Source organism: Mustela nivalis (assembly GCF_964662115.1).
Source record: "Mustela nivalis genome assembly, chromosome: 12".
NCBI lineage: Eukaryota > Metazoa > Chordata > Mammalia > Carnivora > Mustelidae > Mustela > Mustela nivalis.
In genome coordinates this window covers 5,928,950-5,955,220 of record NC_139031.1, presented here as the reverse complement: position 1 = coordinate 5,955,220, position 26,271 = coordinate 5,928,950, and the positions used below count along the sequence as shown (strand labels likewise).

Sequence of the window (26,271 nt, the reverse complement as noted above, 5' to 3'; positions counted from 1 at the left end):
TTCCCTCCTCCAGATGTGCCCTAGTTTGTGTATCCGTCCATCCGCTGATGCACGTTTGGGTTGCTTCCACTTTCTTGGTGATTTTGAATCATGCTGCTACGAACATTCACGTACACGTTGTTGTGTTTTCAGTGCTCTTGGGTGCATACCTAGAACTGGGGCTCCTGAGTCACGTGGTACCTCTGTGTTTAACGTTTTGAGGACCTGCTGGACTCTGTTTCATACAGTCAGTCCATGTGGCAGCCTTACCGGCAATGTATCAGGGGCCAGTCTCTCCACACCCTCACTGGTATGTGTTAGTTTTCCTTTTTGATTTCTTTTTTTTAAATTATAACCATCCTGTGAATATGAAGTGGCATCTTATTTTGGTGTTGATTTGCATTTCCCGCTGCCTCATGACCTTGAGCATCTTTTTGTGTTACTATTTGTGTATCTTCTTTGGAGAAATGTCTAATCAACTTCTTTACCCATTTAAAAACCGAGTTAGTTGTCTTTTAGGTCTGCCTTCAAGCTGCGGAGGAGTGGGAATGGCCACACCCGGGGAGACGTCGCCTTGCTGGTGGATGGACAGTTTTACACCAACGTTTCTGTTCTTCCGACCACCTGCCTGAGTGGGCGTGGGTGTGCTTGCACTGGGGCGGAGGGCTTCTGCAGACTCCGTTAGAAAGGCCAGGACTTAGTGTCTGTTCAACAGGAATGTAGGGCAGAACAAACATCCACCATGTAAAGGAAATACCCATTTCCTCTAACACAATGTGATGGTTTCGTATATTTATTTATTCAACTCAGATTCAACTCAAGTAAAGGAGGATGGACTGAGGCTCTGCTGTGTCGGCTGCTCCCCCTGGGCCCTGGGGGAGTCCAGGACACATGAGGGCAAAGACAGGAGCGAAGACAATGCCATGCCGGGGAAGGGCAGCCTGAGGTCAGGGAAAACCGAGGAAGACAGCGCTGATGTCCCGCTTCAGTGAAAGCAGAGCGCGGGGAGGGCCCCGCCCCAGGGACGGTTTGCGGGAGACTGGCCCTGGCAGGATTCTGCTTTGGTAATTGCGGCTAAGGAAGGAGGACAGAAGAGCCTGTGGACCCTGAAGGTACACATCCCCAGCGGTGAAGTGCTCATCAGTTCATGGGACCTTGACCCATGTCAAGTGGGGACTGGCCTCCCGCAAGGCCTTTGGTCCCAGGCGCTGGAGCAGCAGCCCAGCAGCCGCGCAGCCCCCAGCAGCAGGAGCGCCCCCAGCCGCCTGCGCCGCCCCCGCTCCCCGCTCCCCCTTGGCCCCCTGCTGCAGCCTGTCGTCGGGGGGACGCGTGGCGAGGGTCCCCGCCAGGCGGTACACGGCGTTGGTGAAGCGCGCGCCCGGGGGCTCCCGCGCCAGCCGCTCCACCCGCGCCAGCAGCTCGTCCACCCGCGCCCGGCGCTCCGCGGCCGCGGTCCGGTTGTTGAGCGCGCACACGCGGCCGCCGCACTCGGCCACCAGGGCCCGCGGCGCGCGGTTGTCGGTGTCGCGCACATAGTTGTGCAGCGACGCCCCCTCCAGGTCCTCGCGGCAGGTGACGACGACGACCGCCGGCGCCAGGACGCGGACCCCGAACAGCTGGCGGACGCCGCGCTCCGCAGGCTCGTCCCGGGCGGGGAAGCGGCCCGGCGGCGGCACCAGCACCAGCGCGTGCGGCCCGACGCAGACAGCAGGTGGCAGCGGCCGCGCTCGGTGCAGTCGGGGTCGGCGCGACCGCCTTCGACGCCGAACAGGTCCGAGGTGTCGGTGACCTCCGGGCGCCAGCGGCCCCAGCGGCGGCTCCCCAGGGCGCAGGCCCGGGTCACCGCGGTGGCCGCGAGCCTGGACGGGAGGAGCGTGTGGCCCAGGATGCTGCTGCCGGTGGCGCTCCTGCCCGCACCGGTCTTGCCGGCCAGGATGAGCCCGAGGCGGGGCTCGTGCGCGGGCGGCGCGTCGTCCCAGTCCTGGGGACCCGTGAGGACAGAGTAGGCGTGGGCTGCCGCCCTCGGAGCGAAGGGGGGAGCCCGCCTCCCGCTCCCCCGGGCCTCAGGGGTGCCGGTGGAGCACAGGAGAGCGCCAGGCCTTGGGCTTCTGCTTCTCCAGCCGAGCCTTTCCTCGGGGCTCGGGTCTGAGCGTGTCCCACTCCGGGGCGTCTGTGTCGCCCCGTCTTCTCTCTTGTCTTCGGCTGCAGCACATGCACCGGTACCGGCTCCAGCAGCTTTGCGCCTCTCTCTGGAGGGCACCCGAAGACGCTGGCAGGCCTTGGCTTCTGCTGACACAGTCTCTGGCATCCATGCCCTGCACCTGCCCTGGCCCCTGGGATGCTTCTCCGGATGCAGCCCCAGCGGGGAGAGGCGGGAGGGAACGCGAGGCCTTCGAGTGAAGGTTTCCTGAGGCCCGGCCACCCTGGGCTCGAATCACAGCTCCAGCTTTGCCCGCTGAGTGACTCTCGGGGAAGCTGCTTCATCGGAGTGTCAAGCCTCCTCTGCAGGGAGGGGAGAGGTGACAGCTGATTCCCCCGGGATAACCCTTCCTCCTGCCTTTGGCCTGCCCCTCCTCCCTCTCTTACACCTGCTGCTGGAAGATACCTGCTAAGCCCCAATCCTTGTTCTCTAGCACATTCTACTTGGTAAATCGTGTTCCCTCTAGTTTATGATCTCATTCCTTCTACCTCCTAGTCTGTGGGGGTCAGAGTAGATTTCTTATCCTCAGTTTACCCTTGGGGTGTGGAGGCACAGACTGGTCAAAGCACTGACTATCTCTCCATAGGGCAGGCGCAGAGGCAAATCAGGCCTCTTGCTGTCTCCCCCCAGCATGGAGACGCCGCTGGGGTTCGTCTGTTCAGTCTTGGGTTGGTCCTTCCCCTTGTTCCCCAGAGCTGACACCTGGGGCCAGGTACACACCACGAGCACATTCTGACCACAGGCATTTTCGTCATCTCTTGCCACCTTCCGTCCTCCCATTCTTGCCTGAAAGAGTCCCAAACACAACCCGATCCTTCCTTCTTTCATTTATCAGACAGGTGTGACTACCTATGGTGGGTCAGGCAAGGCCCAAGGAGCTGGTGACACGGCAGTGAAAAGGTCATGGCCCTGCCTTACCCTGAACATCAGCAGGTAGGGGAGAACCCTGTTCTTGAAGAGACTGTCTTTTTTCCATTGGATATTCTTTCCTGCTTTGTCGAAGGTTAATTGATCATACAGCTGTGAGTTCGTTTCTGGGCTCTCTACTCTGTTCCACCGATCTGCGTGTCTGTTTTTGTGCCAGTGTCATCCCGTCTGGATGATGACAGCTTTGTAAAGGAGGTTGAAGTGGTGATGCCACAAGCTTTGGTTTTCTTTTTCAAAATTCTTTTTTGCTATTTGGGGTCTTCTCTGGTTCTATAAAAATTTTAGGATTATTCGTTCCAACTCTGGAAAAGTTGGTGGTATTTTGATAGGAATTATGTTAAATGTATAGTCTATATATATATATATATAGTAAATATATTTATATTTTATAGGAATTACGTTAAATATATAGTCTTTATATATACATATATATATATATAAAGTAAATATATTTACTCTATTTTCCAGCTATATTTCCAGCAATATATCCAATTATATTGAGGTATAACTTTGAAAAATTAAAATCATATATTGACAGATTTTTAAAATTGGCAAGTAAAAATGTATCTGTTCAAGGTACACAACTTGATGATTTGATATAGGCATACACTGAGAAATAGTCACCACAATCAAACTAATTAACATATCCACCTCCTCACACAGTTACCATTTTCCTTCTTTCTTTCTTTGGGAGAACACTTGCCCCTTGGTGGGCACTAACGTTGTTTCCAGTTTTTGTGCTATTCTGAATACCACCACTATAAATATCACAGACATTTCCTTGCATGGAAAGGAAGCACATATGTCTGCTGCGTGTGTCCCTCTGAGGAGGATAGCTCAGTACTGACTATGTGTAATATTTGGGTTTCCTGGGTACGATAGACTTTCCCAAAGGGGTTCTACCAATTTACATTTTCACCAGACGTCACGTGAGAGTTCTATTTGCTCCATAGCCCCAGAAGTTTCCTTTATACAGAATGTTTGCAAAATTTTCAAGTCGATTCTTAGGCATTTTATTTTTTGTTGTTGCTGGGAGGGATTGTGATCCTTTAAATCACAAGTTATGTCTAATTAGTTATTGTTTGTATGTTAGTTTTGTAAGTTAGTCAGTTCTTACGGTTTTTATTTAAATAGCATTCATTAATTTATCAGGTTGTCTGATCACTTATAGGAGCTTATTGTTTTTTTTCCTTCTTTTAAGATTTATTTATTTATTTTAAAGAGAATGTGTGTGTGTGTGTGAGAGAGAGAGAGAGAGAGAGAGAGAGAGTGGCAGAGGGAGAGGGAGAAAGAAAATCTCAAGCCGACTCCAGCAGGAGCACAGAGCCCGATGTGGGGCTCAATCCCAGGACCCTGAGATCATGACTTGACCTGAAATCAAGAGTTGGATGCTTAACTGACCAAGCCATCAGGTGCCCCTTGGTTTAGTCTTTTGATTTTTCCAGATATAAAATCATAGCATTTACAAATAACAATAATTTTACATCCACCTTATGTTTTTGTACATGCAATTTATTTGTCTTTTATGGGTTTAGTGTATATTTCCTTTAAACATTGATAATGGTGTTAATGATGAACATTTTAAACCTCCAAATCTCCATTAAACCTCCAAAATGTGTAGTCAAATCTTTTTATTAATAGAGCACCTTCCCAGAGAAGCATCTTGGTTCTAGCTCGTCACAGCAGCTTCTGAGAACAAAGATGGGATGAGGCATTCAAGTAAATAAATAAAGGAAGTCCACCAAGACCCAAGCAGAGGCTGGAATCAAATGGGGAGAAATAGGTGGGAATTGACCAGATCATCCATTTCATCCCAAGTGGGGATGGGGGGAGGGAAAGCTCAGTAAATTGGATGATCACAGCACGTCACAGACCCACTAAGAGAGGGTGATTTAATTTCAAGATCTTGTTTCCCTCACCCATTCCTGCTGCCACACCGACAGGACTTTGGTGTAAAAACAGTGATTTAAAGCCAAAAGACCAGCAAGGCACAAACTCTATTTAAGAAGGGCTTCTTAGGGAAACCCACAAACAACAGCGAAATGAGACAGGAGTCCTGGAGAAAACCGCCTGCGCTTACGGCTGCAGCAAACATGAGCACAGCCCAGCTCCCACACAGATGAACACACGCTCCTGCTGCAGCCCTCACGACCTCACTTCTGGATTCCCGTAGGTCGCGTCCAGCTTGGCACGTCGGTACAAGGCGTGCTGAGAAGCAAGAAGGACAGTCTGGACACACAGAGCAAACCAGACTCAGATAAGACTCAGATTTTGGGATTGTTAGACGTGTGTGTGTGTGTACACATACATAAAGAGTTTTATTATAAAGAATTGGCTACGTGATTTTTTAAAAAAGATTTTATTTATTTATTTGACAGAGAGAGAGATCCCAAGTAGGCAGAGAGGCAAGCAGAGAGAGAGGGGGGGAAGCAGGCTCTCTGCTGAGCAGAGAGCCTGATTTGGGGCTCGATCCCAGGACCCTGGGATCATGACCTGAGCTGAAGGCAGAGGCTTAACCCACTGAGCCACCCAGGTGCCCCTACATGATTTATTCTAAGGGATTGGCTCAACTCTTGTGCAGCTGACAAGTCCCAAGGCCCATGGCGCCAGGACCTGGAGGCCCAGGGGAGCTGCTGGGGCAACTCCAGTCTGAGGACGGGGCAGCGCAGGACCCAGGAAGGACCAGTGCTTCTGTTCCAGTCCTTGTCCTGAGAGAAAATCCTTAAAGGAAGCTGGAATTAAGGAGGGAGGCGGAGACAACAGCTATCTGCCACGGTGCTGAAAGATCTGGGATATCTGTAGGAAGCGGGAACTCGCTCAAAACGGAGATCCCTACAAAATCCCGCCCCTGGCACAAAATTTCCTGCAGCATCTGCTGCTTCTTTCTAAGCCTCTGAGATCTCGTTGTCCCCCTTCAGGATGAAAATAATAATAACACTGGTTTCTGGTTTTTCCTGTTCAAGCTACCACAGCTGCCGAGGAAAAGCGAGCGGCAGGTCTTCTGACTGAGGAGAGCCCGGCCGGGGTGTCCCGGGCACCTCCTGCTCCTCCCCACAGCCACTGCCGCTCGCTCAAGGGCAATTCTGGCGCTGAGCTTTCTCGTCCCGCTCTGCTGAAAAACAGAAGCCACGTCCCTCCTCTGTTCGGATGCCGTGGACACCCTCCTCTACCTCCTCCATTCAAGATCCCCAGAAGTCCAGGATGGGTCTGCCCCAAAGGGAAAAACAAAGAATTCACAAGAGCACGCGAGCCCAGGAGACAGAAAACACTGCTGTTCCTCTTGCCCGACAGCTGACAGAGTGGTGAGGGTAAGGGTCTCTGTAGCCAGAGCGACCCCATCTCGGTTAAACAGCCGTTTTGTCGTCTGTGCAGCCAACGGAAGCGGACCTGCCCCCCTGCGCCCAGAGAAACTTACTTAGAAACGAGTCCGGGAAACCAGTCAAATGTAGTGGCCCAGTTCCTGATAACGGAGCCCGGAATACAAGGACGAGTCAGGCCAGATGGGGACACCCGACCAGTACGAAGTACTGTTTGTAACAGTGAGAAAGTCTCGCCCAAACCTAAATGACTCCATCTTGGGAAGGACGACCACCCTGTTACTCACACTGAGTCTGTTAGCTGACTAAGCCTTCCCGGGAAGTACTGTTTGTAACGGTTCCTGATATGGGGTAATCTTGAATAACAAGTCACCAGACCGCATGGAACTAGCCAATCAGCAAGAGACACACAAACCCGGTGGGTTGAGATACCGAGATACGGGTTGCAGTTTTACCCAATAAAAGGTGGCCTGTAAGATGGGGAAGGGGTCGCTCTCTTCCGAGATGGCCCTGGCCGGTCAGTCTGACTTCTCATGCTTGGCATAAAATAAAGCTTTGAATAACTTTCACCTTGTCTCAGTCTGTTCCTTTGATAATGGACCCCAACAGTGAGTCTGAGTGTGTGGGGGAGTGTGTCTGTGTGCGTGTGTGTTGTGTGTGTTGTGCTTGTATGTGTTGTTTCTGTGTATGTGTCGAGTATGTATGTTTCCGTGTGTGAGTATGTGTTGTGTTTGGGAGTTGTTGGATGGAGTATGTGAGATGCGTTTGTGTGTATGTGTGTGTTTATGTGTGTGTGTGGCTATGCTGTATGTTTCTGTGTGTGTTATGTTTGTGTCTATGTGAGTTTATGTGTAAGCATTTGTTTGTGTGTATGTTTATATGTGTTCACATATTTGTGAATGTGTGTGTGGTATGCTTTGAGAGTAGGTGTGTAGGTGGTATCTGTATATGTTTGTGAGTGTGTTTGTATGTTTGTGAGTGTGGGTGTGTGTTGTGTTTCTGTGTCTATGTGAGTGTGTGAGTGTGTGCTGTGTTTTGCATGTATGTTTCTGAATGTGTGTTGTGTTTGTGAGTGTCGGTGTGTATTGTGTTTGTGAGTATCGGTGTGTGTTGTGTTTGTGTCAGCATGTGTTGCGTTTCTGAGTGTGGGGGGGTGTGTATATTTGTGAAGGTGTGTTTACATGATTGTGAGTGTGGGTGTGTGTGGTGTTTGTGAGTGTGGGTGTGTGTTGCACTTGTGTGTATATGTTTGTGAGTGAGTGTTTGTATGTTTGTGAGTGTGAGTGTGTGTTGTGTTCCTGGTTGGAGGGACATGGCCATACTTGGCAAGGAGGACTAGGAGTTGCTCTAGAAAATGTCATAAAGTGTGTTGGAATCTCCCAGGGGAAGAGACCACAGGAACACTTAGTTCAGGCCCAGCATTCACACTCCTGGGGACACCAAGGCCCAGGCAGTGTGGCTGTCCGAACTGATGGTGGCTGGACATGAGCGCTGAGGTGTCCCCTGGCTCCCAGCAGGTCTCTGCCCCACACCCGGAAGGCCCCTCCCTGTCATCCTCACCGCAGAAACCAGCCACCCACCCGTTGCCTTCCGCAATCCTCACTGCCGAAGCTTCCCCAAGGTCAGGCCTGCACTGCTCTTTGTAGTCCAAGATCCCTGTGACTCACCACGCCGAGCCATGCCAGCCCCTCGCCACAACTTCCTGCCCGTGCCCTCCAGATCTCTCCATTGCTCTTAGGACCCAGGGTCAGAGCGGCCTCTGCTCTCTGCTCCTGTCCGTCCTCGAAGAACTGCTCCAGGTCCTTGTCTGTCCAAATGCCACCTGCTCCCGAGAGGCCAGGGCCGCTCACCATTTCCAGGAAATCTCTTAGAATGGCAGGTGAGACCACAGTTCTGGGGGCGGGGGGGAGGGGAGCGAAGGACGTGGGGTTCCCTCAGACCTCCCGCTCCTCATTCAGCCTGCTCCCCTCAAACCAATATTTCTGGCAGGAGAAAGGCAAAACTCAGGTGTTAAAACTGTTGAAAAACTAATAAGACAGATTATGATTTTCTCTAGGCAGAGGAAGAAGACGGACATGTTTTTGAGGACAATCCCAAAGGAGCACTGTGTCAGGATCCTAGACGAGCCATTTTAGGAGGTAAACTACTTTCTAGCAGAAATCAATGTGACAATGGGACATCCGGAGGGCAGGTGGTCCACTGGGACCCACAGCGGGGCTCATCCCGGTCAGAGATGTGAGCCCCTGGGCCACCATCGAAGGCCCTTCTTGACCACAGCCAAAGGAAAGCTCCCTGACAGGCAGAGCAGGTGAAAGGGAGGGGAGACATAGTGCCACTTGCCCCCTTTACTAAATCTCTGTGCCAGGCCCAAGGAAAAGGAACTGTGCATTCTGGGCTTTTGTCCTCGGGAAAGATATGCTGACGGTCAGTGTGACCAAAGGCTCACCCGGGCCTGAGGCTCTGAAGCCAACAGACCCTGTGCAGGTGCTTGGCTGGATCCCGTGTGAGAGCTCGCGGGGTCCTATGGGTTGCAGAGCACCACGGGAACCAGCAGGATGTTCTCGGCCGACCGCTGCTTCCGACCTGGGCTTGCTTTCCCACAAGGCTCTGTCCCCTAAGAGCTATTGCATCAAGGTCAGGCGCTGGACTTCCAAGAGCTCAACCTGGGGAGATAGAATCTGGAAATTCTGGAAATCCATTCGTTTCCTGGCCAGCAGAAATTACTTGTGATTCACTGTGTATTTAAACACAAATGCTTTTTTTTTTTTACTCCATGAACCACCAGGACTAAGCTACCAGGAGAGTGCCGTTTTACTAAACCACATAAGAAAATTGCCAATATAGGTGTTGACACCTGCTTTTCCTTTTCTTCTTTTTTGTTTTTTTCTAAGATTTTATTTATTCATCTGACAGAGAGAGACACAGCAAGAGAGGGAACAAGCAGGGGGAGGGGGAAGGGAGAAGCAGGTTTCCTGCCTAGCAGGGAGCCCGATGCGGGGTTCAATCCCAGGACCCTGGGATCATGCCCTGAGCCAAAGGCAGATGCTTAATGACTGAGCCATCCAGGCGCGCCGATGTATGTTTTCTTGCAGCGGTCAAGGTTAACTGTTACTTGAAAAGTCCTCCCCAGAGCCCAAGTGATACATTAAAGTTCTCGGCCTGCTCCGGCTCCAGGCCGGCCAGGACGGGAGCTGCTGTCACTGTCCCGCTTCGCGTTGGCCAGGAGGGCAGGGAGGAACGCCACCCTCAGTGCTTCCTTGACACCCTCCTTGACACTCCCAGCCACTCACCCACATTCCTCTCGAGCCAGCCGGGGGAAGCTGGAGGGAGGCAAAGCCATTCAGTCAGCATTGGAGGCATGGAAGGCAGCAGAGAAGCCCGTGGCCGCTCAGGAGAGCAAGAGGAAGACGATGCCGATGCCTTCAGGAGACTTGATGCTCTGTCGCTGAGACACCCCAGTCTCTTCGGTGGGGAGCAGACTCGGAAACCTGCTGCTGTTTGGCATTTCTGGGCTCTGGGTCGGGGATCTGGAAGGCCAGAAGGAATCTCCCTTTCCCGTCCCTCAGCCCTACTGACACTGGGTTTCTCGATACTCAGTTGGCATCTCCTAGTCGTTTCTCTGAGCTCATGTTTCTGATATTCTGCTGGATGAGAACGTCCAACCCAGTCTTTAAGGTGTTGCCTAAGAGCATGGACCCAGCATGGCCCTGAGCTTGGAGCCTGGGGTCTGGCTGAGGTGGCCCTGCATTCGCAGCATTCCTAGTGGGAAAGGCTGAAGAAGGAGATGCAGTCGGTTGCCTCAGGGGGAAGTCATAGAGGCAGAGGCCGTGTTCTTCTTTCCTTCCTTCTCTTACTGAGGAGGACCTTCCATCAGGGATGTTCAGCAAAGCTCAGGCTCCCATATTCGTGCTGGGCTCATTCCCAGCTGGGTGAGAAGAGAGGCCCTGAGAAGGAGTTTCCAAATGGCGCTACCCAGCAACCTCCCTTCTGGGTAGATACCACTGAACCAGGAGCAGGGACTCAGAGACGTGAGCTCTAAAGTTCACAGCAGCCGTTCACCGTAGTGAAAGGCGGAAACAACCCAGCTGCTCACAGATGTACGTGAAGAAACAAACAGCACTCTGTACCTGCAAGGGAGTACTCCTCAGCCTTCAAAAGGAAGGGAATTCTGATGCGGGCTGCAACGCGGACGAACCGGGAAACATTCTGCTGAGTGAAGTAAGCCAGACACAGAAAAGCAAATACAATTACAATTTGGGACGATGAAAACACACTTGAGATGCACAGTGCAGATGACTGCACAACACAGTGCATGGCCTGAGCGCCACTGAGTGGCCCGCTTCAAAATGAGTTCGATGGCAAATTGTGTATTGTATTTTATAATAATAATAATAAGCTTTTAAAAAGCAAGACAGAACGTGAGCCCCGCAGTCTCTGGTGCAAACTCCATGTCTTCCCCTCTCCACCCACACCCCGTTCAGCTCTGACCCCAGCTCTGGTTGCTTTGCCTCACTGACTCTGTGCTCTTAGGCCGGGGGAGGACCCACGGAGCCCACGGTCGCTGAGGCTGCTCCAGGTGGGGAACACAGGCAGTGGGCAAAGCACCACCGGAAACAGCATCCTGGGCAGGAGAGAGTTCGAGTCTAAGCTCAGCAAGGCCTGGGGACCCTTACCCTCTAGCACAGCATCTGTGGCAGCTCGAGGGGGTTGACACACCCAATGTCCTGTCCCCACTGGCCAGGCTGGAGGCAGCGGTGCAGGCCATCTGCAAGGCGGTGGCCTTCTGGGTGCCCAGACCGCACGTGGTGTTGCTGGTGACGCCGCTGGGCCACTTCACCAAGGAGGACAGAACAGAACAGAAATGAAAAATCAACTTGTTATTAGAAAATCTATTATTACCATTCACCTTATTAATAGATAGAAGGAAAAAGAATCAAACTGTTATTCCCATAGGTTATTTTTGAAAGCTTTTGACCAAATTTATTAGCTATTCATGATTAATAATAGGATAACTATTCACTCAAGAAAAAAGTGGCTGGAGAATACTTGCTGAAAATGACATGCACACACACACAAATCATAGACTACCATGGTCGAGTATCTCACTTACTTCAATGGGAATCACTGAAGACATATTGGGAGCCAAGCAAGTGTGTCCAACCACTACCATTCAACATCATGGTGGAGGTTTTAGCCAACGCAATGAGATGAGAGACATCAATTAGGGACGTAAAGCTAAGAACAGACGGAGTAACAAAGTGTGGTGGATCCATCAGATGGAATCCTAGTCAGCAATAAAAGAGGACAAGCTACGGACACACACCACTTAGACGGTTCTCAGAATCTTTATGCTGAGTGAAGCCAGTCTCAAAAGAGACTTTGTTTTACTTATCTCTAGATTCTCTGTGTTTTCTTATGGTATAAAATCTACCCTGAAGTCAAACAATTTATGAAATGTTTATAAATGGATGAATAGATAGATACAAACTCCTAAACCTCAAGAGATGATAATATACCACATGTCTCATTTTTCTACTGTATGAACCACAATGAGTAGTATATATCAGGGACACTCTACCTGTCTTCTGCTCTGAGAGACAAATGGGCAACACTGCTTTCAGGGTACTTCCTTTGGGTCTCCCATCTAATGGACCTGTATTTCCTTTTTCTTAGGAGGTAGATGTGGCTCTTTCATTAAATATTTTGTAAGGGCCTCTTTAGCCAGAGAGGCTCCATCTCAGTTGAATAGCCATTTTGTTGTTGATGCAGTAAAATGTAAACTGACCCTGCCCCCCACCCCCCGCCCCGGGGACTTACTTAAAAGCAAGTCCGGGAAACTAATAAAATATGGTCGACCAGTCCCAGGTAACAGAGCCCAAATACAAGGGCAGGGGAGGCCAGGTGGAGACATCCAATCAGTGGAGTGCACATACTGTCTCCCAAGCTACCAAGGAGTGTAGGCCCTGCCTTGTGAGTGCCTTTTGGGTGTCAATTCTGACCAAGATGATAAGCTAGTTCAAATATGTACTATAGGGTAAATTGTAATTCACTTGGTCACCCATGTGTGACCTAACATGACTATGCAAATTTCTCTGTATGTTATAATCTCATTGGCCAGCTGTGTGTGCCAGGCTCAACCACACGGCCTTTGCCCTTTAAAACTTAGTCTGTGGGGTGCCTGGGTGGCTCAGTGGGTTAAAGCCTCTGCCTTCAGCTCAGGTCATGATTCCAGGGTCCTGGGATCGAGCCCTGCATTGGGTTTTCTGCTCTGCAGGGAGCCTGCTTCCCTTCCTCTCTCTCTGCCTGCCTCTCTGCCCACTTGTGATCTCTGTCTGTCAAATAAATAAATAAAATATTTTAAAAAATAAATAAAACTTAGTCTGTAAGGCTGGGAGATGTTGCCCTCTCTATAAAAGGCAGCCCCGACCAGTCGGTTTGATTCTCAATGCTTGGCACAAAATAAAGCTTTGCTTGACCTTCACTTTGTATCAGTCTTGCTCCTTTGACCATGGACCTAACACTGGGGGCTCATCCGGGATCAAACAACGAGAACCGAGCCAGCATCAGAATTTGTGGGAAAAGCCTCCGGAGGTAAGATCTCAAGACCACATCCTTCAAGAGCCTGTCTGTCTGTCTGTCTGTCTGGTTGTGGAGCTCTAGGGTATAGCCCACCAGGAAGACACTGGACGCAGTATCACTACCCAGGGCTGGAGTGGATGCGGAGATGCCCCATCCCTCCTCTGGTAGATCGCCAGGGGGTTCAAGTCCCCCTAGGTGGTCAGGGGACCTGCCATGGAGTTTGAGTCCCCCTAGGCAGTTAGGGGGTTCGAGTCCCCCTAGGCAGTTCGGGGTTTGAGTCCCCCTAGGTGGTCACCGGGGGTTCAAGTCCCCCAGGCGGTCTGGGGACCAAGAAAATCGCCACCAGCAAGTGTTTGTAGGGAATCGAGAAAATCCCCACTGGTGGCAGGTCCTAGGTAAGGGCTGCTGGGTCTGTGGTTGTCTTTGTCTTGTCTTTTTGTTGTCTGTTGTGATGTTTGTGTTTGAAGGAATGGGGCAAGCAGAGAGTAAGGGGACTCTGACTTTTATCTCTCTGTTCCTTTTAATAGATGTGGAGTTTCTCCTTCACTCATTTCTTGTGTTAATGGCTATAACTGGAGCCAACTGTGGTTAGTCTAACTTGAGACACAGACTTTAAGAAATATTCCCAAGCAGCTACCAAAACTCCCTTTGTTTCGGGAAAATTCCTTGCCTTCTCTAGCCAGACGTGGACTGCCTAGTCCCTCCCCCTTGCTGACGGGAAAGCATGGCGTCTGCTCCTCTATTGGAGCTGATGAGCTCTAAACCTGGAAACCCTTTCTCTGCCTTCTGGTGGCACTTTGTTCTTCAGTTTCCCCGTTCTGTTTCTGCACCAACTTGGGTGTGGTCTGCATAACTGGCCTCTAGACCATCCTTGGTGCTTCCTGCACCATGGCTCCTTCTCTCTTCACTGTCAGGAAACAAGAAGAGCACCCCTGGACATAACACCACCCACTCTAGATCTTCCCACCCGTGTCTCAGGTAAACATTGGAAGTGGTGTGGGCCCAGGTGGAACGTAAATCAGTATTTGAACTAAGTTAAGTTTGTTGGGTTAATTAGGATGAACATGTCTTTTGAGTTAACAGCAGTAAATGTGAAACTTCAATCAAAGTTTACTGAGGGTCAAATAAGCTCCTGTTCTTTGTTAACATCTGTTAACAAAGAGATGACTAAACTGATGGCTAATTGTCTGTCTCAAAGTTTTAATGGATAATCATTAAAGTAGCTTTCAAAGTCTTTGGTAACCTCAAACTTTAAACCAAATGGGATAAAATGCTAGAGTGTTGGTTGCTGGAACTAGGTTTGTGCTTTTGAAATCTGTTGGTAGACATATTTTGTGCTTAACTGATTCATAAATTTGCCTTCTAAGAACTCTGTTGTAAGAGTTCACAATTGGTTAATATTTAGTCTTCATTAGAGATTGAGATGTTTCTAAGAAAATATAAATGGTTTTCTCTTTGCCCGCCCAGAATTGTAAATGAGATCTCTTTGACTCATAAAGCTTTTCCCTGAATGCTAAGTTACTCAGGAAGTACTACAAAACCAATGATAAACCTTAGGTTACATTTGGGTAAATGCTGTAACTACTCTAGAGGTTCTATACATTTCCTAGTTTTAATGTTTTGATAGGGTCATCACTTGATATTTAACCCTATCTATTCTGAGTTTTTGTCATTTGTAATTGTTTTAATTCTCTTGTAAAATGAATTCCGCCTTAAAGAAAATTCATATGGGAGATTTTCAGGACAAATACAGGTCTTTGATATGTTAAAATTCTGGAACTGAAATGGGTAAGAATTTCCAGAATTCTGGAATTCAGAATTCCTTCAAACACAAACATCACAACAGACAACAAAAAGAAAAAAGCGGCATTCAGACTAAACCACAAATAGTAACATGGGACTAGATGAACTGAAAGATTGTAATGTTGTGTCTCTTAATGTTTTGTCTTATTTTAAACATTGCTGGTTCTGTAATGTTTGCTCTTCCTTCTAGGGAAACTTTTTCTTAAGTTATCTGTAACTTACAGAGATGTAAAAGTTTTCATCTGTAAACAAATCAGGGCATTCAACTTTCCTCTCTATCTGAACCCTCTGAAACTCAAAAGGTCTCAGAAAGTATTCTTTCTTCCTTGGCAATCAGTCATTTGCATAAGTTCAATAAGAATCTGTTCTCCTTGTAACAGGACACCATTGGAAACACTGGTTATTTTACCAAGGCTTTGACTGGAATGTCATATTTGAAAAAGACTGAGATATGACCAGACAGCTTAAAGGAACTAAGGTTGACTTTATGAAACCTGGATCTGTAAAGCCCTTTGGAAATGCTAGTCTGATACCTGGCTTACAGAGTTCCCAGCAGCCTCAACAGGTGAGTAAAAGATGTCATGTCCTGGCAGGTGCAGGAACCTCAGGATGCTTTGGGGACCTCAGGAAGAGGAATTTGCCCAAATTGACAGGTATTGCAGGCATGTCTGATGGCAAGTACATGGCTTGGCTTCTGGCTTGGAGAGGCTACTAAAAGTTCGACCTAGAGATTCCTTATAAGAAGTTCCAGCAAAACAGATTCTAAAAGATCTATATGATCACTCACTGTTCTTGTTGAGCTTATGTAAATAATTAGGCCTAGTTTGTTAAAACTGGACTTGTTTTTCAAATAAATTAATCCTGATTTGGCTATCTCTGGAAATGAGCGTTATTTTAGAGAGAAAAATTATGTTTTAATAATACACCTTTATGGATGTTAAATTCTAGAATTGATTGTCTTTAAATGTTTGTTTATCTAAGCTAGACAACTTGAGGGAAACTTCAGAGAACTTGCACAATAGCTCGTTTAGACGATCTTGCCTTTGCCAGTCAGTCAGTCCAGATATAAGGAGGAAACTTTGGAAAATTAAAGGATTTGAAGGGAAGAATCTGACTGAGTTAGTGGGAATAACAGAAAAGATGTTTTACAACTGGGAAAGTATGGACACAAGTATATGTTAGTTTTTGTGGATACCTTTTCAGTCTGGGTAGAGACTTTTCCACCAAACATGAGATGGCAGGAGTGGTGGCCAAAAAGCTACTAGAGGTTTGGGCTACCACTCACGGTTAGGTCAGACAATGGCCCTGCATTTGTGAGTTCACAAATGGCCAAGGCTGTGGACACTAATTGGAAACTACATTGTGCCTACTGGCCCCAGAGTTCCAGGCAAGTAGAGAGAATGAACCAGACTCTTAAAGAGACTTTGACAAAGCTAATTCTGGAGACTGGTGGTGGATGGGTGGATCTCCTTCCTCTCGCCCTCCTCGGGGCATGATGTACACCCTACTTAAACAAGGTAACCCCATTTGAAATAATGTTTGGGAGATTCCCCCCGCCCCCCGGCTCTGCCCTCAGCTACAAGAGGTCGCCCTAGCAGAAATGACTGATCAGTCTGTACTCCAGTCACTGCAGGCATTACAGTATGTCTTAAAAAGAGCCCATGCAGGGATCCGAGCTGCCCACACTGAGACAGAGACAGAGGTGGAACCACATCCTTACCAACCCAGGGACTTGGTTTGGATACGCCACCACCAAGTGGGAAACTTGGAGCCTCACTGGAAGGGACCATTTGCTATCATCCTGACCACCCCACAGCAATAAAAGTAGAAGGCACCAGGGCCTAGATTCATGCGGGTCATGTCAAATGAGCCGAGGAAGAGGACGCCCCCAGAGATGGACCCCGCCAATCGTGAACTAAAGCTAAGACTCAAAAAACAATGAGTTCATTGAGTTCATTGTTGCTCTTATTGTTATAGTATAGGTGGGAAATATAGACAATTGGGGCTTGACATGCTATTTCTAGAAAAAGGGGGGCTCTGTGTACCCCTAGGAAAGGAATGATGTTTCTGGGTAAATCACACGGAGTCATTAAAAACAGTCTGGCAGCCATTAAAAAGAGGGTAGAAGAGTCAAGGATTTGACTACTCTCCAGAGAAAGGAGGGGAATGTAAAGGCCTATTTAGCCAGAGTAGCTCCATCTCAGTTGAACAGCCATTTTGTTGTGTATACAGTAAAACTTAAACTGACCCTGCCTCCCCACCAGGGAACTTACTTAAAAGCAAGTCCAGGAAACTGGTAAAATATGGTCGACCAGTCCCAGGTAACAAAGCCCAAATACTTGTGGATCAGGCCAGGTGGATACATCCAATCAGTGGAGCACATATACTGTCTCCTTAGCTACCAAGGAGTGTGGGCCCTGCCTTTTGGGCACCTTTTGGGTGCCAATTCTGACCAAGGTGATAAGCTAGTTCAAATATCTACTATAGGGTAAATTGTAATTCAATTGGCCACCGTGTGTGACCTAGCATGACTATGCAACTTTCTCTGTGTGTTACAATCTCCTTGGCCACCTTTGTGTGGCCAGGCTCAACCACATGGCCTTTGCCCTTTAAAAGTTAGTCTGGGGGCACCTGGGTGGCTCAGTAGATTAAGCCTCTTCCTTCGGCTCGGATCATGATCACAAGGTCCTGGGATTGAGCCCCACGTCCAGCTCTCTGCTCTTCAGAGAGCCTGCTTCCTCCTCTCTCTCTACTTGCCTCCCTGCCTACTTGTGATCTCTGCCTGTCAAATAAATAAATAAAATCTTAAAAAAAAAAAAAAGTTAGTCTGTAAGGCTGGGAGGGGTTGCCCTCTCTGTAAGAGGTAGCCCTGACTGGTCAGTTTGATTCTCCATGCTTGGCACAAAATAAAGCTTTGCTTGACCTTTGTTTTGTATCAGTCTCACTTCTTTGATCACGGACCTAGCAATTTGTTTACAGAAGGTCATAACACAATAGGATGTTAAATTCATAATGATTTTGGCTGAAACTCCAGAGATAAAAATAGTAGATTCAAAGTGCACCCACATCTATAGAGTAAAATCAAATCTATCTCACTCTGAGTGATGATTTTGAAAGGAATTGTAAGCTTCTTTGTGTTGTGCTTCTCTTATTCTCAAGCCTTTGCTAACATTTATTAAATGTACAGTCTAGGGGCTCCTGGGTGTCTCGTTGATTAAGTGTCTGCTTTTGGCTCAAATCATGATCCCAGGGTCCTGGAATGGAGCCCCACATTGGGCTCCTTGCTCAATGGGAAGTCTGCTTCTCCCTCTCCTTCTATGCTTCCCCCTCCACTTTCTCTCTCTCTCAAATAAATAACTAAAATATATATTTTTTTAATGTACAGTCTAGGGCACCTGGGTGGCTCAGTTGGTTAAGTGGCTGCCTTTGGCTTGGGTCATGGTCCCAGGGTCGTGGTGTCAAGCCCTGCATTGGGCTCCCTCCCAGCCGGGAAACTGCTTCTCCTTCTCCCTCTGCTGCCGCCCCCACCACCCCCACTTGTGTGCTTGTTCTCTCTCTCTGTCAAATAAATAAATAAAATCTTTTAAAAATAACAAAATAAAATGTACAGTCTTAACTCATATGTGTTTTGGGAAAATAAGCAAGAGGTATATGGCCCTTGGGCCAAAATGGCTTGGAGCATGGAAAAGCCAATTTCAAGATGGCAGAGCAAGGAGAGTTGACATAAGTCACATATGACCATGAGGAACCTGGAAATGTGCTTTGGGAAGCCTGGAAATGATTAGGTCAGAAGTACCCTGTAGAAAGGAATAGAGACATCTCCTACTGTTGTCCATATCTTAAAGGGGAATTTTTGCACAGGGAAAACCAGAAAGGTCTCTGAAATCTTGGTTACACATGATTTCTATTGGCGCCGAATGAATGAATCCAAGGGAAATGTGGTAGTTGACTGGCAGAGGGGTTGGCAATGTGGCTGGAATCTTCCAGGAAAAAGAAGGAGAGATCTCTTGAAGGTTGACCAAGACTAGCTCCCAAATCATCTTACGCTTTTATCCAAAAAGTGAAACTCATCCCTGTGTTCTTAGAAGAAGGAGTAATGTTATTTTCTAAGAAAAAGTGGACTTTGATTCTTTATGAGTATGAGAGATCAGAGAAGTTTTATTATAAAAACAAGAACCAAGTAATTCAACTGGGTGGGGCACAGTAGAGTGCAGAGGACCTTCAAAGCAGTAAGTAATCAAGCTGTGGTAGCAACAGTTAGTTTCATAAGAAAAGGAGAAAACGGGTTAATTCAGCAACTATTTTGCATTTAATTTGGTCAAAGAGCTGCTATGGAGATGTCTGAACACCAGAAAACATTGTTTCCTTATGTGTTGAATCTTTGTCTGTCATCCACTCTTTCTGGCATTTCCCTTAGTTGAATTCTAAGAGATCTATTTTTCTGATGACTCTTTGTTCTTCAATGGGCAGATGATAAGGAACAACTTGAGTCCTTCTGTAAAAGTGTAATTAAACAAATTTCCAATCATCTGGAAAGAATTCTGGAAGTATCTCCATCTAAAGATTACTCAATACAAAGAACTAATCTTTCTAACAAACCATATGTGTAAGGTGACCACTGTATCCTGAAGGCAAAAATAAGTGAGTAGAAGTCACAGAGGAAGATAATCCAGAAAACTAGAAAGAAGCTAGAGGAGAAAGTTTTACTAGGGAGAAACAAAGAAAGCTTGGGGTCATCTTCTTGGAAGAATTCACAAGGTAGAAAGCATCCATACTTTCTGCTCTGAAGTTCCACCAATCGACAATTTGTCCTTCCTCTGTTAAGTCAACCAACCCTCTACAGATTGCTAACAGTGAACTTTATTACATCCTTCGGGAGAGCCTGGGAGACGCAGCTGAGAGCACTCTGACTTTGGTAAATGAGTCATGGGGGCAGGACCACCAGAAAGCACGCAGGAAGTAGATCTTTGCATTCTGTTCAATCTTCCTTAAACAGAAGTGAGAAAACAAAGCAAGCCATCTCCATGCTTGCATGATTACGTCAAGTATCCCACTTTTACTCTCAACTTCCTCTCTGGCATTTTGCTGCTTTAGAGCACAGAAAACCTCCTTCTCTGCCAATCCCCACTCTGTTTCTTCCTTTCACGCTGTTTCTGCTGCTTCAGTTTATCTTCCAGCTTTCTGATTTTCTCTTCAAACTCCTCTCTGATCTGCATTTTCTGTCTCTCTAGCTCTGCTCTGTAAAATTCTTGTGTCACTTGGACTTGTTTCTGAATCTCCTCTTCGGCCTTTTGGTACATCTTCTTGGTATAGCAGCCTCCTTTGTTCTCCACCACCACATGCTGGACCAGGGCCAGCAGCCGCATTCTCTGGGCCTCCAGCTCAGCTCCTATCGCCCTATTGTTGAATAGGCAGTAGCGATCCTCAAACTCATGCACCAGCTCTAGGATGCTGTCTGGAGTGTCTCTAAGAATTTATGGAAACCGATGTCCTCCAACTCATCTCATCTCATACATGAGAGAATCATGTATGTCCTAGCTCAGGTCCAAACATCTGCAGAATCTTCTCCATGGCCTTCTGGTTTTCCTGCATGTACCAGCCCAGCGGAACCACCAGGAACAGAGCGTGAGGCCCCGGGGAGGTCAGGAGGACACAGTGAGCAATCTTCTTCCTCATGTCAGCATCCTGTACCTCAGTGTCGAAAATATCAGGTGTATCCACCATGACAAGTTCTCTCCCGTGCCACCAGCTACTCCGTTTCTTACAGACCATGGTGACTGATTTTGCTGCAGGACTGGAAGCAAATACTTTCTGTGCAAGGATGTTGTTGCCCGTTGCACTTTTTCCTGCTCCAGTCTTACCCACTAAGACAAGTCTCAATTGTGAATCTCTGTGGTCTTGGGTTGCAAGCCCTGAGGCATCAGGAAACAAAAGTCACAGCATTAGGATGGACCTCTGGCTGTTTCCCCAGCAGGGCTCCTGTTCCCCTCACACACTCCTCCTCTCTGGCCCCCCTCCCGTGCATGACCTCTGCACTCACAGGAGCACTACGGAAGGCCCTTCTACAGAAGCCTACTGAAAGTCTTCATGAAGCCTGATGTTCCCCTGCAACACGTGGGGGAGGTCCAAGGGCTTTCCAGGATTCCACGGAGCTTCTTACTCTTATCTTTTTAGCAAAGTAGCCCACAGAAGTGGAAACAAAAGAGTTCAAGAAGAGAATTCGGAGCTGTCGTGAGTAGCTGTTCCTTGTAAGAGCAATGCAGGAAGTAACTCGAAAACTGACTTAGGGACATCTCCGTGGGAGTTCCTCCCCCAGTTTGTATTCAAAATGGAACTTTTCTTCTTTCCATCAAGAAGCCAGGTAGGCGGGTTCTACAACCCATCCCATCCTCACAGGATACAAAAGGGATGCCTTGGCAGGAAGACAAAGCGCTATTGCTCCTGACTCTACCCTTCCCCTGACAACCTTACCTCTCACGCTTAACTTTCCTGTTTCTGAAATGCAGTGTGATTGGCGTACCCATCACCCACACAGACACATCCCACACATCCTTTACAGTAGACTTCGAGTCTTGAATTCTTCCTCAGGTCTTCCTCTACAAATCCTAGTTTAAATTCTGCATTATGGGTCATGAGGATCACATATTTCAATAACGGGGATCATGCACACATTAAAGGCTGGAACTTCCAGTCCCCAGCACTCAGAAAAACTGGGATATAAAATATGGTAAGATAACTGAGTGAGCAATATTTCATTTGTCAAGTAAAAAGACAACGATTTATTTGATTTGCTCATTTTTCTTCTGGGTATGTCTTCCTTTCCAAAATAGAATATAAGGTTGAGAGAAATCAGCTCACAGAACTTGCATGTTCAGTAGGCCCTAACACAGATTAATTGAATTAATAATGTTTCTGCACATCTCTGAGGGAAAATATGTTTTAAATGATTCTTGCATGAAAACATCAGGTCATGGCATGAGTACTACCGCACAGATGAGTCGTTCATTATATTCTTTGAATATAAGAATGCATGATGGTAGGGGTGCCTGGGTGGCTTAGTGGGTTAAAGCCTCTGTTATGATCCCAGGGTCCTGGGATCCAGCCGTACATTGGGCTCTCTCCTCTGCAGGGAGCCTTCTTCCTCCTCTCTCTCTGCCTGCCTCTCTACCTACTTGTGATCTTTGTCAAATAAATAAATAAAATCTTTTAAAAAAAAAGAATTGCATGATGGCAAAGAGCAGTTTGGTCCAGCAATGTTATCTGACATGTATTAAGAATATGTTTACTTATGAGAGTCTTTTTCTTCCGTGATACTTGTGTTGAACTCCATTCCTGATACTAACGATGAAGCTTAGAACAATCAGGGATTTAAAATCTTATTTTTTCCAGACTTAATCTCTAATCCATCTCCCTAAAATTCACTGATACAGTAAATACTCTCAGTCATGTTCATAGACCAAAGGACGACTGTAAAAACTCTAATGATTTGAATTTTGGATGTGTGCAATCACTGTAAATGATAGAAAGTCAGCCCTCCAACTTTGAAGTTTCTCAATTATTTTATTTTTTCAAAAATTTATTTATTTATTTGTCAAATAGAAAGATCAAGAGAGAGAGAGAGCACAAGCAGGGAGAACAGTAGGCAGAGGCAGAAGCAGGCTCCCTGCTGAGCAAGGAGCTCGATGTGGGACTTGAACTCAGGACCCAGGGATCATGACCTCAGCTGAAGGCAGATGCCCAACAGACTGAGCCACCCAGCCGTCCCAAGTTCTCAATTATTTTAGCAAGACAGAACCTTTCAAATACTCACTGCCAATGTCACAGCTTGGAAAGGAAAGGAAGAGATTTTTCTGGTGGCAGAAAACACTAGAAGGAATTTCAAACCAACAGCAGCAGTAAAGATGAAGGAATGCTCTCAGAGGAAAGTGGGAATCCTATGATTTATCAATCAGAATTCCAGCAGCAAAATGATGGTCTACTCTCATTGGGTCCTTGGGGGAAGGTGAGAGAAGAGACTTCCTACAAACTGTGGATACAGAGCTTTGGAAAATGACAAAGGGGAATGCTAGTAACAGTGAGAAAATGATACCCCAACCCTAGGGGGGTGAACAAAGAATGGAACCCAGAGCCACCATGAGAGGAGCTGTCACCTTTGGCTTAGGGTTGCAGCTGGTCAGAAATGGCCCTGCAGGGAGAGAGGCAGGAGAAAGAAGACCCAGCCTTGCTTTTCTACTCCCCTGGGGTCTCCCACTTGGACTTCCCACTGGCCAGACCAAGCAGAAGTCAGAGAGTAAGAGATCCCACCGATGTAGTCAGTCCATCGAGATCAGCCTCCTGGGGCAGAGATCTAGGGTGAAGAAGGCTGAAGTGTGGCTCTGCAGAGGTCAATGAAAAATATTGGGCACAGAAAACATTTTTAAGCTACAATCAGACACACTTTAAGTTAGGATGGGACCTAAAAAAGAAAAGAGAGAAAAGCAATAAGAGAATCTCCCAGAACCACAGAACCAGCTTTCCAGAGAAACCCAATGCTTCACTAAATAAATCACTCATAGCCCAACCCTGCAGCAGCACATGTCACCAGTGGCACTAACATGTGATGGATGCAGCATTTCTTCTTTGAATTCTCCTAAATTGAGTCTTTCGAGTCTATATATCATTGCCTGAGAATGCCAAGTTTGTAACTTTGTAAATTTGTCGGCACTGGTAGAGGGATGGGCTAATGGGAGGTGGGGGGGACCAAGCTGGGAAGAGGTTTCATTCCGGTTAGCTGTCACTGCAGAACAAACAATTCCGAAGCTCAGTGGCTTAAAGCAACTACCACCATTTTTTTTTTTTTTCTCATCAATCTGCAATTTGGGCAGGACTCAGTGGGGATTGCTCCGCTTTGCCCTTTGCAACTCTGTCTGAGGCAGTGGGGCAGGTGTCCGTGTCACCTAGCAAGTGGGTCCAGCTGGAAGATAAAAGAGAAAGGGAGAGGGAAGGAGAGTTGGTCAGCAACGTCAAGATGGGAGACTTAACAGGCAACATGGCCTTTGTCACAACATTATGGCACGGTTCTGAGGGCAAGCATCCCAGCAGGGCAAGGACCATTTTCCTTGTCTAGGCGTAAAGTCCCAAAGGGTTGTTTCAGCCATGTGTTATTTGGCAAAACAGTCACAAAACCTGTCCAATTCCAAGGTAGGGGACATAGACCCCTCATCTCAGTGGGAGAAGTAATGAAGTCAGATAGTGAGAAGAATAAGTAAGATAGAACACATTGTCACAGCCATCTTTAGGAAATACAGTCTACTATTACAAGTCAGTAAATTCAGAAGCAAAAAGCAGAAGCAAAAGTGAAATTGACAGGACTACCAAAAAATATATCATATTTTTGAAAACAACCTCATAATCCCATTTAAATCCTCTAAATGTATACTCCTCTCAGCTTCTTCCCTTAGATTTTTTTATTTGTTCATCATACTTTATCTTCAGCCCTTTTATTTTTTCCTCTTGTTCTTGCTGTGATTTATGAGTATACTCTTTTTCTACTTGTTTAATTTCTTTATTTAATGGATCAGTGTAGATTTTCTTCAGGACTTCTGTCCTTTTTTTCAGACTCTTTTCCATGTTCTTATAAACAGTATAGGAAAAGTAAGCCCCACCGTCACTCCACATCATCTCGCCTACCATCCCCATCAGCTCCTGCACTGGAGCTTCCTTCTCAGCTTCTGTGGCTCTGTTATCGAAGGCGCAGAAGCAGTTCCCACAATCCTTGATGATGTCCTTCAGGATGGGATCTACATCTGTTATACAGTCATACATGCTAAATCCTCCCAGCTATCTTTGTGAGTGAACAAAATGATCATGGGCTTCAAGGCTGCCTTCCCAAAGACAGCCTTGATCAATGCCATGGTCTTCTGCTCTTCATCCAGGTAGTAGCCCAGCTGCAGAACCAGGAAGATGGCTTGGGACCCAGAGCAGGAGGAGAGGACACACTGGCTGATTTCCCTGCAGGTGGTTTCTGGGGTCTCCTTGGTGTCAAAGAGCCCTGGGGTATCAACAACAAGAAGATTCCACCCCTTCCATTCCCAAGATGCTTTTTGACCCTTTTTGGTAACAGAGTGGGGAGGAATTCTAGAGTCAAATGCTTTTCTCCCAAGGAGAGTGTTTGCTGTTGCGCTCTTCCCATTTCCAGTTTTCCCTACCAGAACCACCCTCAGTGTTGTCCTTCAGGTCGGCCATGTCAATATCAAGAGGATCTGGGACTTAGGTATCCCCAGACCTGAAGGAAGGGAAGGAGAAGAAAAGGGGTCAATGAAGATATGTGGAAAACATTACCCCTCGTTTCTCCTTCCTGTTCCTCTTTGAAAACGTGTCACAGTCTACGAACCATGTTGATCCCACAAAGACAGAAAGACGAAACAGTGTTTGAACTGTTGAACATGTTTGAACACCATGGAAGAAACAACAAAATAGTTAAAGAGTTTCCACACCAAAGAGTATCAGGTCCACATGGTGTCATGGGGAACTCACTTCAGTCCTTCAAGAGCTAAGAATCTCCATGCTTCTAAAGCTATTCCTGATGATTTAAAAAGAAGGAAAACTTTCAATTCTTTCTACGACAGAGGTAAATACTGATCCCGAAGACTAACAAAGATTTCACCAATAAATAAAGCTACAGACCTGTCTCATTTGTGAATACTAATACAAAAATCCTAAATACATGATTAGACACTAACAAGTGATACACTATGATTAAATGTGATTTATTTCAGAAATCCTAGGGTGGTTCAATATGAGAAAAAGTGCTATAACAACACATTCCCATGAATAGATTAAGATGAAAATACCTACATGCAGAAAAGACATTTCACCAAATGCAATACTGATTCATGTTTAAAGCATTTCATAAAATTTAAGTTATTAGATACTTCTTTAATGTGATCTTATATACATATAAATTAAAAATTTTTGTAATCACTTTTTTTCCCCCTGCAGCTAAAAGAGTTGACTATAAAATTCATTTGGATGAATAAAAAAGGAAATTAGCTCAGGCAATCAAGAAAGAGAAGAACTATGAGGGACTGGCTCTACCAGATAGCAGAGCATTTTAACCTCTTTAATTAAGGCACTATGACATCAGTGCATGAATGGAGAGACAGAACAGTGAAACCAAACCAGAAAATTCAGAAACAGCCCAAATTAATCATACTGTATTCATGAATATTCAAGTCAATTATATTATGCTACATTTATATTCAATAAGTCAGCATCTCACATCAGTGGGGGAAAAGACAGACTAATAACCAGCACTGGGATAACTATAAAACCATACAGAAAAACACAAAAGTGCATCCACTTTCTTATGTCATTCAAATTCTAAATAGATTAGAAATCTAAACATAAAATATTAATCCATATACTAGAAGAGGGGCAAATTCTGCATAACTTGGGGTGGGGAAAATATTTCTAAGATTTTAAAGA

The 26,271-nt window shown here is 46.8% G+C and overlaps 1 protein-coding gene, 1 long non-coding RNA gene and 1 pseudogene across 3 annotated transcripts in view; 1 reads left to right on the top strand and 2 right to left on the bottom strand.

Annotated features, from left to right (window-relative positions):
- Positions 1 to 1,124: 1,124 nt before the first annotated feature.
- LOC309844576 (uncharacterized protein) overlaps positions 1,125 to 26,271 on the bottom strand; it is a gene marked incomplete at both ends in the record, with an annotated part of 41,357 nt that continues 16,210 nt past the window's right edge. The window contains 10 exon segments of the mRNA XM_082691647.1: positions 1,125 to 1,678; positions 1,681 to 2,386; positions 2,753 to 2,881; positions 5,264 to 5,335; positions 8,091 to 8,316; positions 19,673 to 19,929; positions 19,932 to 20,270; positions 20,276 to 20,308; positions 20,312 to 20,346; positions 20,349 to 20,717. Coding sequence (XP_082547773.1) covers positions 1,125 to 1,678; positions 1,681 to 2,386; positions 2,753 to 2,881; positions 5,264 to 5,335; positions 8,091 to 8,316; positions 19,673 to 19,929; positions 19,932 to 20,270; positions 20,276 to 20,308; positions 20,312 to 20,346; positions 20,349 to 20,717 — 2,720 coding nt within the window.
- On the top strand, positions 2,875 to 6,992 carry LOC309845503. Its single transcript, XR_014301310.1, has 3 exons — positions 2,875 to 3,112; positions 4,748 to 4,889; positions 5,280 to 6,992. It is a non-coding gene; the product is annotated as an uncharacterized lncRNA (long non-coding RNA).
- On the bottom strand, positions 23,756 to 25,029 carry LOC309845495 (GTPase IMAP family member 7-like; annotated as a pseudogene). Its single transcript has one exon. The product of its transcript is annotated as a GTPase IMAP family member 7-like (transcript).